Source organism: Dipodomys spectabilis, unplaced genomic scaffold (assembly GCF_019054845.1).
Source record: "Dipodomys spectabilis isolate Male_0828 unplaced genomic scaffold, ASM1905484v1 ptg000043l, whole genome shotgun sequence".
NCBI classification, from domain to species: domain Eukaryota; kingdom Metazoa; phylum Chordata; class Mammalia; order Rodentia; family Heteromyidae; genus Dipodomys; species Dipodomys spectabilis.
Genome location: NW_024870720.1, coordinates 30,460,845 through 30,477,526, shown reverse-complemented (window position 1 = coordinate 30,477,526; position 16,682 = coordinate 30,460,845). Strand labels below are relative to the sequence as shown.

The window sequence follows — 16,682 nt, the reverse complement described above, 5'->3', positions numbered from 1 at the left end:
AAAAAGTCTCACAAACCTTTCCTTTCTGCCTGGGCTGGCTTCAAACAACCATTTGCAAATCTCAGCCTGCTGAGTAGCTAGGATTACAGGCATGAGCCATCAGTATCCAGCTTTCTTCTCTTTTTTGTTCAAAATAGTTTGCCAGGGATTGAACCAGCACTTTACCACTAAGCTACACTCTCAGCCTCTATTTTTGTTAATATTTTAAAAATATTTGTTTGTTTATGTACTGGGGCTTAAACTCAGGGTCTCAAGTTTGCTAAACAATCTACTACTTGAGCCATGCCTTCAGCCCTTTTTGCTTTTATTTTTCAGATAGGCTTTCATGCCTCAGCTCTCAATCCTCTACCTCTGCTTCCTGAGTAGCTAGAATTACAGACACACGTCACTATGCCCAGCTTTTTTAATATTTTAAATGTGATTTTTTTAATATTTTAAATGTGATTTTTCAATTTACTGTATTTTTTTTCAATACTTCCGAATTCAACATCTAAAAGATGTATTTCTTAAAATAAAGCCAGAGTGACATCTAGTGGTTCTTCTGGCTCATTGAAGTCATGGCAGACAAGTCTAGATTTGAAAGGTGATTTAGTCTAGAAAGAATGCCTCAGGGAGCTGGGAAGGTGGCTCAGTGGTAGAGTACTTGCCTTGCATGCATGAGGCCCTGGGTTCCATTCTTCAGCACCACATAAGAAAAAAATGCCAGAAGTGGCGCTGTGGCTCAAGTGGTAGAGTGCTAGCCTTGAGCTGAAGAGCTGAGAGAGGCCCCACTACCGGACTCAAAAAAAAAAAAAAAAAAAAGCCTCAGAACAATCCCAAATAGACTAAATTGAACCTTACTTTACAGTTTGTATGTCTCTCAAGGAAATCTTTCAGATGTCATGTTTGCATTGGTTACAAGACTTCACTGGTTTCAATACTGAGGATTGACTCAACAGACTTTCCATACCTCTGACCATCACAAAGTAAATGATATGTCTGTTCTGAAGGTACCACTCATTGAAAGGAAAAAGGAAAGCAGAAAATGTAATTAAGACTAATAAGCAAGGGGCTGGGAAGGTGGCTCAGTGGTAGAGCACTTGCCTTGCATGCCTGAGGCCCTGGGTTCGATTCCTCAGCACCATATAAGCAAAAAGAAAAAAGCCAGAAGTGGCGCTGTGGCTCAAGTGGTAGAGCACTAGCCTTGAGCTGAAGAGCTGAGGGACATTGCCCAGGCCCAGAGTTCAAGCCCCACGACCGGACCCAAAAAAAAAAAAAAAGACTAATAAGCAAAAAAGTTCAAAAAGCTATGTACATATGACCAGATAAGATGATGTTAAGCGAAATGAACCCCAAGATAGGGACACAAGTGTTTTTTTTCTTTCTTGCTTGCTATTGTTCCTAAGGTATTTATAATGTACCAGGTGATTTTTTTTGTTTCTTTGTATGTTCCTCCCCCACTGTTTTCACTGTATTTGATGTTGGTGCCCTTCATCTTATAATCTTGTATATACACTTCTCTAGTTTAGGGAAGTGAAGGGAAAAAACAAAATGCGTAAGCAGGGATACAAGTTGACCCAGTGTAACAATGAAATGTACAAGATACTACATTGAAAAACCAACTTTATAATTTAAGTGGGGAGGGGGTAAGGGGGGAGTGTAGTTGTGGAGGTAGGAGGGAAGGGATGGTAGGGGAAAAACAAAGGAAGAAGTAACAATGATAGGAAATGTACTCAATACCTTGCTCATGTAACTGTCACCCCTCTGTACAGTATTTTTACAATAAAAATATTTTAAAAAGACTAATAAGGATGTCCCTGCTAGAACTTCTGAAGCACAGGCTCTGCAGAATGTTGCATGGGATACCCCCAACAAATTTGGGATTGTGTGAAAATAAAGAAGAGAGATGGGATGGATGTGAGGGCGATCTGGCTGCGACATCTGTCACCCCATTGATTGCTAGGGTTGATTCGGCTGATCTGGCTGGCTAGGCGGGTGTCCCCTTCCTCCCTCACCGCTCCATGTGCGTCCCTCCCGAAGCTGCGCGCTCGGTCGAAGAGGACGACCATCCCCGATAGAGGAGGACCGGTCTTCGGTCAAGGGTATACGAGTAGCTGTGCTCCCCTGCTAGAACCTCCAAACAAGCTCTCAAGAAGAGAGATGGGTGCAATTTACAGAACCTGCTCCACCAATTGGCCTAGTGGATGCCACAATCAACTCAAATCTTTTGGGAATGATCAAAAGGTTCTTCATTGAGTGAGATAATTTTACAGGTATATGTTAAAACTCACTAAAAGATACTCTTTAAATGGTTACATCTAGTTGAATGGAAATTCTATCTTGATAGAGTTAGATTTAAAAAACAAACAACAACAAAAACCCAACCTCTGCCAGACACTGGTGGCTCAAGCCTGTAGTAATCTTAGCTACTCCAGGCTTGAGATATGAGGAACACTGAAACCAACCCCAGGCAGAGAAGTCTGTGAGATTCTTGTGAGCTGTGGCTCAAGTGGTAGAGCACCAGCCTTGAGCAAAAAAGCCAAGGGAGAGCTTGATACCCTGAGTTCAAGTTCCAGGATTGGTGTGCACACATGCGCGGGCGTACACACACTCAGTTCAAAGACACCACGGACACGGGGCTGGGAAGGTGGCTCAGTGGTAGAGTGCTTGCCTTGCATGCATGAGGCCCTGGGTTCGATTCCTCAGCACCACATAAGCAGGAAAAAAAAGCCGGAAGTGTTGCTGTGGCTCAAGTGGTAGAGCGCTAGCCTACCCAGGCCCAGAGTTCAGGCCCCACGACCGGACCCCAAAAACAAAACAAAACAAAAAGACACCACAGACACATAAATAATGCATAGACACACAAAGAATATTATTGAGCTTTAAAAAGGAGTGAAATTCTGACACATACTACAGTACAAATAAAACTTGAAGGTATGAAGTGAGAAAACAAATACTGTATGGTTCTATTTAACCAAGGCACCAAGAGCACAGGGATTCATAGGAACAGAAATCGAATTGTGGAACTGGGTGCTGGTGGCTCGTGCCTGTAATCCTGGTATTCAGGAGACTGAGATTTGAGGATCTTGGTTCGAAGCCAACCCAGGCAAGAAAGTCCTTGAGATTTTTTTTTTTTTAATCTCCAATTAACCACCAAAAAGCCAGAAGTGGGGACTGTAGCTCAAGTGGTCAACCTCTAGACTTCCTTGAGTGACAAAGCTCAGGGACAGCGCCAAGGCCCAGAGTTCAAGCCTCTCCCTTCTCCCCTCCTCCCCCCCCCGCCCCCCCAGGCCTGGCACCAGAAAACAGAACATAAGAAAGGAGTAAAATAGTGGGAACTGCTTCTACGTGGCCTAAAGTACTTGCCAGACCAGGACAACACGGCCTGCAGAAGGGCGGCAGAAGGAACAGAGAGGGGTACCAAGTGGGGATGCGCATCCTGGGCTAGTTTCGCCGGCAGCGGAGACAAGATTTGAAGCCTGCTGGTTTGCAACTAGCCCGCTTCCCGCTCGGCCGTGGGGGCGGGACCTTGGCGCTCTGTTGCTCCGGCAACGGCGTCGGGGGAGGGACCTGGCAACGCGTGGCTCCTCCCCCAAGACGCCGCCCCCTCCCCTCCGACGTCGCTCCGAGGGGCCAACGGTCGCCCCCAGGCCGCAGCCCGAGCGTGGCGACGCCGCGCGCGGGGTGAGGGCGGGGCAGCGTCTGGCGCCGCCGCTGACGAGGAGCAGCCGCCCGCCGCCGCCGCGGGGCTTGGGGCGCAGTGGGGAGCCTGTCGGTCCCCGGGTCGCACAGGTGCGGCCGCTGCCCCCGCGGAGATGTGGCCGGTCTCTTAGGATGAGGTGTTGGTAGCAGGTACAGGGGCAGGACGCGGCCTGGGGGACCGGGGCGAGTCGTTCTCCACGGAGGTGTTCATTTCTGGAACCTTCCATAGCCTTGTGGTGCACACGGTAGATGCTCAATTCAACGACGTCTTTTGCAGAGTGGGCAGCGGCTGTTCTGGGGAGAGTTCGAGACCTCCGGAGGGAGGGGCCAGTGCGATGACTTGATTTGTGGGGTGTCATGGGGGCCCCCAACCCGAACCCGCTCTTCGGGTGGGAAGGTGGGGACAGAGAGGAGACAAACACCGAGGGGGAGTCCAGCCTGGGACAGTCACCGGCCCCCGGTCCCCGCGGGGACTGGGCCAGGACTGTGCTGTGCCGCCGGCCACCCCGGCCGTCCCACGCTGGGCCAGGACTGTGCTGTGCCGCCGGCCACCCCGGCCGTCCCACGCTGGGCCAGGACTGTGCTGTGCCGCCGGCCACCCCCCCTCCCACGCTGGGCCAGGACTGCGCTGTGCCGCCGGCCACCCCGGCCTTCCCACGCTGGGCCAGGACTGCGCTGTGCCGCCGGCCACCCCGGCCGTCCCACGCTGGGCCAGGACTGTGCTGTGCCGCCGGCCACCCCGGCCGTCCCACGCCCAGCTTTCCGGCCTGTGCACCGGGCTGAGCTCGGAGGTCAGGGGAAAGAAGTGAGGACTGTTGCTCTTAGCAGCGAATTCAAGAAAAAAAAAAAAGCCACCCTGAGACCCGCTAGACGGGACAGGTCTCTGGGCATAGGGGATTGGGGGGGTTGGGGGGGCTCACCCTTCCTCCCCAGTGCGGTGATTATAAGGTTGCGTATAGAGAGATGACTAGACAGACAGACAGATTTTTATTTTGTCCACGTCCGCCCTGCGCCTTGAACTCACAGCCTGGGTGCTGCCCCTGAGATTTTTTCACTCAACATGAACGCTCTGCCACTGGAGCCACAGCTCCACTTTTTGGTGCTTTTTGGTGGTTTGATTGATTGGGGATGCCTCATTGCTGAGCCTGACTTCGAATTGTGATCCTAAGATCTCAGTCTCCTGAGTAACTAGGGATACAGGTGTGACCCACGGGCACCTAGCTCTTTTAATGATGAGAGAAGCGGTCATTTCTAGTTGCCTTTTATTGTTGTTGGTGTGGAGGGGGGGGGTAAGGGGAGAGAGCTTTTATTTTTCTAAACTTGCAACTTGCACTTGCACAACTCCACTTCTGGCCATTTGGTGGTTAATTGGAAATAAGAGTCTTAAAGACTTTTCCTGCCCAAACTGGCTTTGAACTGTGATACTCACTCAGATCTTAGCGTCCTGAGTAGCTAGGATTACAGGTAAAAGCCTCCAGCATTCATCTAATGCATTTATTTTTGTTGTAGGTGACTATTATTTTTATGTCACAAAGATGTTATAGCTCTAACTAGAAAAGAGCAGTTGACAACAGTTTGTATGATACAGGTACAGTAAAGCCCATGCTACTTTGCTTCCCCCCCTCCCCCCCCCCCCCCAGGACTCAGTCAGTAGTGCCTAGTATATACTAGGGTGATCTACTTCATTTATTTTTTTCAATCATAGTGCTTGAACTTGGGGCCTGTGCACTGTCTCTGATACTTTTGGCTCAGGGCTCTACTACTTTGAATTACTTTGAACCACAGCACCACCTTTGATTTTCTTGGTGGTTAATTGGAGACAAGAGTCTCACAGACTTTCCTGACCAGGCTGGCTTTAAGCCTCAATCCTCAGATCTCAGCCCCCTGTATAGCAAGGATTGCAGGCATCAGCCACCAGCACCCAGCGACTGATCCACTTTAAAACTCCACTATTCATTAATTGGGAGTTTTGTGAACTAACTGTTCCCATAAATAGATGGCCTTAAATTTTATAGTATAGTAACGCTAAATGTTACAAGGGTAAGGGGAAAAGGTCTTTGCATATGTGATTAAGTCAAAGATCTCTAAAGGGACTGTCATAGATTATCTAAGGGGGCCTTAAAGAGGCAGGGAGATATGGTACAGACAGAAGAGGAGAAAACAGGAAGTATGACTGCTGGAGAAAGAGATGGGAATGATGTGGCCACAAGTCAAGAAATGCTGGCAGTCCACAGAGATAGAAGAGGAATGGATTCCTTTGTAGAACTTCTGGAGGGGCTCAGTTTTGCCTATTCCTTGGTTTCAGCTTTCTGATACTGATTTGGGACTTGTGGTCTCTAGAACTCAGTAAGAATAAATTGCTGGGTTGTTTTAGGCCACACATAGCAGTGTTCATATGTCTTGTATGAATGAATATGTCTTGTACGGATGAATATTTTAAAGCCTCTATAGCTGGGGCAGTAGCAAGTGGAGCAGTGGAAACCACTGTATATTTTCCTAAATCCTTTAAATTCTAAGGACTTGAATAGGGAATTTGGTAAAATAGAGGAAATTAAATGGTACATTAGAAAGAAGGAGTTTGGCATTTAAGCCAATTTTTAAAGTCTTTCTTCTGTTTTCCTACTGATATGTTACTGTTTATTTCTGGCTAAAGAGAGTATAGGCAAAAAAGTGACTTACGCAATCCTTAGTGGAGTCACTATTGCATATCCAGCAAGTATATATTAAATAAGAATTGAAGATACCTGGAGATTGAGGGTCAAGACTGGGCAAATGAAATGGAAAATGCTTCTGTGTGAAGTGTTAAAATATGGCTAAAGGAAACCTCATTACTCATCTGAGATGAAGACATGAGTTCAGGAAGAAGTAGTGTTTAGATTTAATTGATTCACTCTGGAATCTAGGCAGCTAATTTACTCTTCCCACACATTCTTCTTAAACTCCTTTTTTTTTTTTTTTTTTTTTTTGTGGGTCGTGGGGCTTGAACTCTGGGCCTGGGCACTGTCCCTCAGCTCTTCAGCTCAAGGTGAGCGCTCTACCACTTGAGCTACAGCGCCGCTTCCGGTTTTCTGGTGGTTTATTGGAGATAGGAGTCTCACAGTCTCTCCTGCCCGGGCTGGCTTTGAACCGCGATCCTCAGATCTCAGCCTCCTGAGTAGCTAGGATTACAGGTGTGAGCCACCAGCGCCCGGCATTTAAAGGGTTGGTTTTTTTGTTGTTGTTGTTTGGGGTTTTTTTAACTGTATTTTTTTGTCTTTTCTTTTTTGGTACTGGGGATCGAACCCAGGACGTTGCACTTGCTAGGCAAGCGCTTTGCCACTGAGCTACATCCCAGCCCTTAAACTGCTTTTTGAGACATCATTTATGTACCATATAGTTCACTATTTAAAAGTATACATTGCAGGGCTGGGAAGGTGTCTGAGTGGTAGAGCGCTTGCCTTGCATGCATGAGGCCCTGCGTTCAATTCCTCAGCACCACATGAGCAGAAAAAAAAAGCCGGAAGTGGCGCTGTGGCTCAAGTGGTAGAGCGCTAGCCTTGAGGTGAAGAGCTGAGGGACAGCGTCCAGGCCCAGAGTTCAGGCCCCATGACTGGACCCAAAAAAAAAACCAAAAAAGTGTACAATGCAATTATTTCTAATTTTAGAGTTGTCAGCAGCACAGTTCAATTTTAGAACATATCCATTACACAAAGAAGTTTCCAATTCTCATTTTTAATTGGTTCCCATTATCAGTCCAAACATCATCTTTGACTTCTGGTCTACTGTAGACTTAGGATTGAGTCTCTGCACTGGACTGCTGAAATTGCTTCATAACTGGCCATGGTTCTTCTTTATTTTCCGCCCACATGCACCTGCTTAAACTCCTTGAAGAACTTGCAATTAGAGCAAGTCCCACACCCAGTCAGTTTTATACAAACCAACAAAATAGTATTGAACCTTTCCCTCAGTGTCCCTATAAACTGAAATGAAGTTTTTGCTAAGAAGGAAAGGAAGACTAAAAGCAAAAGTACAAATACAAGCAGAGTCTTAAAGCAGCACAACATACTTAAGAAAGCAAAGAAGGCAAATAAGCCTTGTATTGAGGCACAATGTTCAGGAGAGTAGCAGGAGATGAAGCTGGAAGGTTGCTCAAGTCAGACTATACAAGGCTTTGAGTTTTAATTTTTGTTTAAACCCTGGTCTTTGGCATAGTGCCTCTTTTTAAAGGAAATATTTGATGATTTTAAGAATCTGAATCAAGAGAGAGTATTTTTGAGGAATTTTTAATAGTATGTCTTGGTATAGTTGATAAAATCATGAAAATATATGAGATTAGAATTGTATATTCAAGGATTCCTTCTTTATGAGTTAATGACTACACTTAAGTCTTTACTAAGTTACAAGGTACTACAGAGATAGACTCAACAATGTGGTGATTGCCTGAACATGGAATTAAAATAGATGAATAGCTAAAGACATTTCCATGTCCAACTTGAGAATTTGTTTTATGGTAGCATTATCTGAGAACAGTTAGAATGCAGGTTTTTATATAGATTTAACACAACTGTAAAAACATGTAGAAATGTTAAAGGCTTATAAGTTCAATAAAAAGTTATCTAGAAACAAAAATAACAAAATAGCCTAAGGCTTGTTGGAAATAATGGGATTATTCCTTTCTGGCTTTGCTGTTGATTGAAATCAGCTATATGAAGTTACTGTATTTTTTGCCATTGTTTTGCTAAAGATTTTCCATAGGAAATTATGGACTGACCAAGTTTGAGATAATTTTAGAGATGTTAGTTATCACTGTGCCAAAAAGAGGGGGACCTAGTGACAGCTGCCATCTGAACCAGTGCTCATCATGCTCAGCATAAATACCTCTCAAGGAAACTCACCACATATATAATCTGCATTGTCTGAGTTATAGAACATCCATCTCCACATTGAACTAAAATCTCTTCATTTCTGTTCAGTAGCCGTAATTCCTGACGTAAAGGAAATTCATTCATTTTTTAAAATGTGACACTCCTTGTTTATATTCTAGGAGATATTATAAAACCCTGGTTGCTTGACATTTTAGTGTACCTGTTTAAAACTGATGAACCTACCTCTGACTCACAATAACCTTTAAAACAAAGTACAAGATCTAGTGCCTAGCTAAACGCAGAGTGAAAAGCAGTTTAAATTTTTTTTTTTTTTTTTTTTTGGTCCGGTTGTGGGGCCTGAACTCTGGGCCTGAGTGCTGTCCCTCAGCTCTTCAGCTCAAGGCTAGCGCTCTACCACTTGAGCCACAGCGCCACTTCCGGCTTTTTTTTTCTTTTTGCTTATGTGGTGCTGGGAATCGAACCCAGGGCCTCAGGCATGCAAGGCAAGCGCTCTACCACTGAGCCAACTTCCCAGCCCAGTTTAAATTATTTGAAGACAATTCAGCTTGTCTATTTCAGTCAGTTTGGACTGTACCCAGAGAAAGGTCTGGACTGGGAATGTCCACATAGGAGTCATGTAAGCTGTAGGTTTACTTGCTGTATTATTTTGATAATGCCAGTAATAATAAAATTAGCCTTGGGTCTTCAAGGAGTTTATAATTGGATGGTTTTGTTTGATATTTTTAGGTAAAGCCTAGTCTTATATAGGCTTTACATTTTATGTATGCTGTATAGAGTGAAAAATAATTGAATAGTTTTGCTGTTTTAAACAAGTGTTTAGCTTCTCTCAAAACCTTAAATGATAATGAGCTGTGAATTAAACTTCTTGAAAATAATAAATTTTAATGAAATATATGTATTAATAAGCAGATTTGTATTTTTCAGGTGGTAATAGAATAATTGAAAATAAGAATATCCAGAAATTAAGGTATCTCTTTTTTTACTTCTAGTTAAATTTAAGAATTATAAAAATATATAACTGATATACTAGTTAATTGTGTATATCTGATTTTTTATAGAAAGCTTGAAATTTTGAGCTTGATGAGTATCCGGGGTGGGATATCTAAAACATAAAAGCTATAAGAGCTTTATCTTTTGGTTTTCAGACTCTGTTCAATGGAGCCTTCTGTATTGCTCATAAAAGTGTCTCTAGGGCAGAGCGGTGGTGTATAGTTGGAATCAAGAGAGTTAAATTGAGGCAAGCCTCAGTTTCCGAAGATTTTCCTGTTCTCCAACAGCTACCCAATGAGAGAATGAAGTTTTCTTCTTTTAAATTCTTTGCTTCCATCTTACCTTCCTTTCAGATGGCTTCATTACTGATGAAGTATGGTCTTAATTCTGTTCCATTATAGTAGCTACTGTGATTAGTCTATACCCACTCTATTTTTTGTCGATGGGCTTATATAAAGTGTATCTTTTTTTTCCTGTACATATAGAGACATTAATTATAGGATAATAAGTTAGGATACCCTGCCTACACTGTAAAGATGGCATTGCTATTCATGTTAGTAAAACCATATAATGCAATATTATGTACAGGAGGGCATGTACATTATCTCAATCTTTTGGGGTATGCATTCTTTATCCCCATCTTATACTGTTACAGAGGGCGAATATAGTTCTCAAGTTCATAGAGCTAAGATTTGAAATGGGGTTGAGAAAACACACACTTAGGGTATTGTGAAGTTAATTCGCATTTAACAACTCAGGCAGAAAGTGCTATCCAACATTAACTGTTCTTACTGTGTTCTGAGACTGTCTGGCCCAGAGATGGGTTTAGACAGTCCTGGGATATTTCAGATTTGCTAAGGAAAATATACTTTCAGGTGGCTCTAGGGAAATACAGACTGGTCTTATAAAATCTCCAGTTTCCTGTTATTGTGGAAGTTTGGATGGTCTCATCAGTAAGGGAAATGAGTCATTAATTGATGAAACTGGGACTCTAAATAGAACATACATTTCAGTAGTATATTCCATGCAAATTAGGATTTAGATTCTAAATCACCTTGCTTTAGAGACAGTTATTCATCCTTCATAGTTGCAAGAAATGGAGGGGAGGCCCTAACTAGGAAAGTACAAATGAATATGTGCTGTACATAGCCTTTGAACCAAGAAGAGATACTAGAACCTAGGAGCTACTTTTAAGCACTTTAGCTCAACTATCTAACAAAAACTAAAGTCTATAGGCTATTTCCCTCCCAAGCCCTCTTTTTGTGTGGTTTCTAAGGAAATATTCCCAATAACTATACTAAAATAATTATATAGCTTTTACCTGTCAGAAATTTTAAGATTTCAGCCAGGTGCTGGTGGCTTACTCCTATATTTCTAGCTACTCAGGAGGCTGATATCTGAGGATCGTGGTTTGAAGCCAGCCCTGGGCAAGACAGTGCATGAGACTTTTATCTCCAGTTAACCACAAAAGGCCAGAAATGGAGCTACAGCTCATGTGGTAGAGCACTAGTCTTGAGCACAAAAGATCAGGAACAGTATCCAGGCCCAGCATTCACACTTTTCAGTGTGAACATGCTCATCATTTAAAATGAGATAAAATTGTCTATAATAGATATACCAGAAAAAAGTTAACATCTCATCTTTGTATTTCAAAGATTAAAAAAAAAAAAAAACCACTTTGTGGGGATGTGGGAGTGTAGTCCAATAACAGAGTACACCAGGCTCTGGATTCTATTCTTATCACTACCAAAATGAAAATAAATAAATAAATAAGGTAACTCTATGCTGGGCAATGTTGGCTCACACCTATAATCCTAGTTACTCAGGAGGATGAGATCTGAGGATCATGGTTTGAAGCCAACTCACCTAGGAAAGTCTAAGAGGCTCTTATCTCCAACTAACTACCAAAAAGCTAGAAGTGGATCTGTGGCTCAAGTGGTAGAGCTCAAGGCTTGAGCAAGAAAAAACCCAAGGACAGCTCCCAGGCCTGGAGTTCAAGCCCCAGGATGGGCTCCAGAAAAAAAAGGCCAGTTCTAAGTTCGTATTATGACCACTAAATCAACTAAGTAGACAGTTTTAACATTTTTAACATTTTTATGATTTATTGAGATAAAAAGTCCTTTGTTTCCGGGAATACTTAATAATTTCATAAGCTTTATGCCTGAAAATAGTAATAATATTTCAATTCTTATGTTTCACAAAAGTGGAAGAACACTGAATGATTTAAGCAAATGAGGATATGCCAACTTAAAATAGTGAAAATTTGGATTGCTTTTTTTTCCCCCCTGTATTGGGGTTTGAACTCACAGACTTGTACTGGTTAGACAGGCTATCTATCCCTAGATCTATGCCCCTAACCTTTTTTGCTTTAGTTACTTTTTAAATAGGGTTTCACTTTTAGAGCTAGCCTGGACCAAAGTTCTTTTTGATTTACTATTCTGGCATAATTAACTAGGATGATAGTCACATGCCACCATGCCCAGCTTTTAAAAATTGAAATAAGATCTTTTTTCCCCAAAGCTAGCCTTAAAGATCGTCCTGATTTCTACCTCCAATATAGCTAGGATTACAGGTGTAAACCAGTGCACTCAGCTGAATTATAAATATTCTTTAACTCCCCTGCCTCCCCAGTCGTGGGGTTTGAACTCTGGGCCTGGGCACTGTCCCTAAGCTCTTCAGCTCAAGGTTAATGCTCTACCACTTGAGCCACAGCGCCACTTCCAGGACTATGCTTTCCAAAAGACACCTGTTATATAGTACTAAATTGATGAGGATATAGCATTAATAATTTTACATAAAATTAAGCAAGTGTGGTTTACACAGCAGAATATCCTAAGTCAAAACTTCTTCCTCTTTCCTTTCTTGTTCATCTTCTAGTTTGTCCAGGTTCTAGTTTGAATTCTGCTTCCTGTTGGCTGTAAAGTTTTGGCTATAAAGCAGAGTTTCCCAATACCTGGTTGGGATTCTACCTGTCCTGTTCTTCCTTCATGCTTTTGATCTGTCTGTAATATAAAATATTCCCCAATAATTTGCATTTTCTTAGTGTCATTCATCATCCTGAAGAATATCCCAAATGCATGATTTTTGTGTGTTACTAAAATTGTAGACCAGCAGTCATGATGAAATTTGTTAAATGAAAACCGTGCTTGGGGATATGTTCTACTTAGAACATTAAAACTGCCTAGCAATCTTGATTAACATTCCATTTGTTATAGTGTTTTATGGAATAGTTCCCTGCCTACTATCTCTAGTTCCTAAAAATAATAACACAAAACATAATAAAGTAATGTTTTCTGTAGTTATAGTTTTGATAAATGGCACCTCAGTAATCAAAAGAAACTCTTGGGGCTGGGAAGGTGGCTCAGTGGTAGAGCGCTTGCCTTGCATGCCTGAGGCCCTGGGTTCGATTCCCAGCACCACATAAGCAAAAAGAAAAAAGCCAGAAGTGGTGCTGTGGCTCAAGTGGTAGAGCACTAGCTTTGAGCTGAAGAGCTGAGGGACAGTGCCCAGGCCCAGAGTTCAGGTCCCATGACCGGACCCAAAAAAAACAAAAAAAACAAATCAAAAGAAACTCTTGAGTGAAACATGAAGGCATTCTGTTTATCAGTACATTTACAAATATGAGTTACTATAAAAACAATAAGCATAAAACATAAGTTTTATGTGTGATCTTTTCCCATTGCTTTGTTGGTCCTCACATCCTTATGTTTTTCTTTGCTGAAACAAGGTCTCACTAGGTGGCTCAGGCTATGTAGCACAAGCTGGCCTTGGATTTGAGATCCTTGTATCTCAGTCTCCTGAGGATTGATTATAGGCCTATGCCACCACATCCTGTTATTCTTTTTAAGAATCAGGATATTCTTTTATTACTTTGATATGTTTTTCAGTTTTCTATCTCAGTTTCTACTTTTATCTTTTCTATTTGTACTTTCCTTTAGCTTACTTTTTATTTATTTATTTATTTTTTTTTTTTGGGTCCGGTCGTGGGGCTTGAACTCTGGGCCTGGGCACTGTCCCTCAGCTCTTCAGCTCAAGGCTAGTGCTCTACCACTTGAGCCACAGCGCCACTTCCAGCTTTTTTCTTTTTGCTTATGTGGTGCTGAGGAATCGAACCCAGGGCCTCTTGCATGCAAGGCAAGCGCTCTACCACTGAGCCACCTTCCTAGCCCTAGCTTACTTTTTTATATTCAATATTTATTTTGCTTTTATTTAAATAAGGGCTTAAAATTTCTTCTTTTCACTATCATTCTGATAGATGGTGTTTGGGTTTTTTTCTAGTGTTACTTTGCAGAAACCAACTTCTGCTTACATTTCCCTTATCTCACAAAAGTTGATCAGTAGATTTTTAAAAAATCTTTTAAAAATTGATTTATTGTTATTATAAAGATGATTTATAGAGGGATTACAATCACATGAGTCAGGTAATTAGTATACTTCCTTTCTTTCTTACAGTGTCTTCTATTTCCTCACTCTCCCAGTCCCTCCCTTCTGTCTCTACCCAGGAGTTGTATTATTCATTTTCTTCCATGAGTAGACTTTTTTTTTTTTTTTTTTAGTCTGTTGTAGGGCTTGGGCACTGTTCCTAAGCCTCTCTGTGGTCAAGGCTAGCATTCTACCACTTGAGCCACAGCAACATCTCCAAATTTTTCTGAGTAGTTTATTGGAGATAAGAGTCTCATAGACTTTCCTGCCCTGGCTGGCTTTGAACCTTGATCCTCAGATCTCAGCCTCCTGAGTAGCTAGGATTATAGATTTGAGCCACTGGTACCCAGCCATGAGTAGATTTTTTTTTTCTTTCTGGGATTTTTTTTTTAATGAGTAGATTTTTTTTAAATTTCCAATGAGAAAGGCCCTTTTGGTTTTGAGATTTTTATTTAGAATCATGGTTTAAAGCCAGCCGAGGCAGGGAAGTTCAAGAGACTCCTATCTCTAATTAACCATCAGAAAACCAGAAGTGGCGCTATGGCTCAAATGGTAGAGTGCTTGCCTTGAGCTAGAGAGCTCAGGGACAGTGCCCAGGCTCAGAGTACAAGCCCCACAACTGACCAAAAAATAAAAAAAGTCTCACAAAGACTTTTCTGCCCGGGCTAGCTTTGAACTGTGATCCTCAGTTCTCAACCTCCTGAGTAGCTAGGATTACAGGCATGAGCCTCCAGCACCTAGCTCCCACCCTTCATTAATTTTTCATTATAATCTCTTATGAGTTGGGTGTGTCCCTGCAATTTTTCTTGTAATATGATCTGGGGTGGAAGGTCTAGAGGAAGATTGGTATCTTGCTTCTACTTGTTCTTGCTGACTTCTTAATTTTCCTGCTTTCCTTCCCTTTTCCATGAAGTCTTTATGGGAAGCCACATCTTCTCTCAATAAGTGACTTTTTAGCAAACAGTACTTCTCTGAAGCTGTTATTGTCTTCAAGCCCTTCCTCCATAGTCAGGCTGTGGTCCCACTATTTTGGCTTTATTGTTTCACTTTCCAGGGGTGAATTTGCATGTACTTGCTACCAGTCTTCGACTCAGCTATGCCCTTTTCCAGCTTTGTAAGACTTTTTTCTCCTACAGGATTCCTTTGGGGAAAAAACATCCCTCTATATCTAGATATTGGTATTGTCTTTAGTGATACTGCAGGTATAGAATACATGTGGTTTTAATTGTTTTCTTTCTCAATTTGATGTTTGTTGGAAGAAAAGCTAGGGGGAGATTTGTAATCAGTCTGTCACCATTGTTTTCCAAATGTAGCCATCTTCTCTTGGTTAATCTGAAATTCTACTTAATATGAAATAATTTTTTCAAATTTTATTAATGATTTCTAATTTGCTGATTTTTTATTTTTGCTAAGAAGATATTTTCTTCCACTATTTAACTGTAACTTTGTGAGATACTTAAGAGAATAATAGCCCCAAATTAGAGTGATTATGACCATAATAACTAGGTCACCTTTAAAGCTCCCTTGGCTTTTAAAATGAATAATGTTTACACAATAATATTTCTGTATATGAATCTATTTTTTGGAGGAAAAGTTGCTCAATTTGAAATATTACCAAAGTCAGTTCCTATTTTTCTATAAACTTTCCTTGAGTCACCTAGTACTTCTTAATAATGATTGAATCCTTGATCTTTCATAGATAAGAACCAAAAGATCCAAACAGGGAGGCATTCATATTTCAAGATCTCCAAGAAGAGTTAGAAATAGTTAAAATGGAAGCAAAAGCTTGTGAGCCAAATAATGAAGATCTGTTATCAGGTAGTGGTATCACACCCAATGGAGGTATGTACAATTTATTTAAAAAAGTAGAAAAAAGTTGAATTAAGGTATTGTCATAATTTTCATCTAGCCTTCTAGGTTTTATTATATTTTGTTTTTAACTGCAGGGCACAGACCATAGTTGTGACTGTCTACTATGTTGTTTGTACTTCTTTTTTTTTCTTTTTTCTTGTGCCAGTCCTAGTGCTTGAATTCAGGACTTGGGCACTGTCCCCTGAGCTTCATTTTGCTCAGGGTTAGTGTTTTACCACTTGAGCCACAGCTCCACTTCCAGCTTTTTTTTTTTTTTTTTATGATTAATTGGAGATAAGAGTCTCACTGACTTTTCTGCCTAAGCTGGCTTTGAACTATGATCCTCAAATCTCAGACTCCTGAGTAGCTAGGATTACAGGTGTGAGCCACCAGTGTCTGGCTAGTTCTGGTAATCCTCCTCCTTCCTTCCTCCTTCTCCTTCTCCTGCTCCTCCTCCTCCTCTCCCCCCCCCCCTTTCTTCTTCTTGTCAGTAGTGGGGCTTGAACTCAGGGCCTGGGCGCTGTCCCTGAACTTTTTCACTCAAGGCTACTGCTTTATCACTTTGAGCCACAACTCCACTTCTGGTTTTCTGATGGCTTGTTGGAGATGAGTCTCACTGACTTTTCTGCCTGGGCTAGCGTTGAGTAGCTAGAATTACAAGCATGAGCCACCAGTGCCTGGCTAATTCTACTTTCTTTCTTTTTTTTTTGTTGGTTGTGGGGCTTGAACTCTGGGCCTGGGCACTGTCCCTCAGCTCTTCAGCTCAAGGCTAGCATTCTACCACTTGAGCGATAGCGCCACTTCAGCTTTTTCTGCTTAGTGGTACTGAAGAATCAAACCCAGGGCCTCATGCATGCAAGTCAAGCACTCCAC

At 42.0% G+C, this 16,682-nt stretch overlaps 1 protein-coding gene and 1 non-coding gene across 4 annotated transcripts in view; one reads left to right on the top strand and one right to left on the bottom strand.

Moving 5' to 3' along the window:
* Window positions 1-3,750: 3,750 nt before the first annotated feature.
* The window catches only part of Ccdc158 (coiled-coil domain containing 158), a 76,471-nt gene continuing 63,539 nt past the window's right edge, over window positions 3,751-16,682 (top strand). For all 3 annotated transcript variants that reach the window (XM_042678435.1, XM_042678434.1, XM_042678436.1), the window contains exons 1-3: window positions 3,751-3,831; window positions 9,471-9,513; window positions 15,658-15,800. In XM_042678435.1, the coding sequence (XP_042534369.1) occupies window positions 15,731-15,800 (70 nt within the window). In that variant the 5' untranslated portion in view covers window positions 3,751-3,831; window positions 9,471-9,513; window positions 15,658-15,730. The remainder of the gene's footprint in view (window positions 3,832-9,470; window positions 9,514-15,657; window positions 15,801-16,682) is intronic.
* On the bottom strand, window positions 13,623-13,703 carry Trnaa-ugc. The gene has a single exon. It is a non-coding gene; the product is annotated as a tRNA-Ala (tRNA).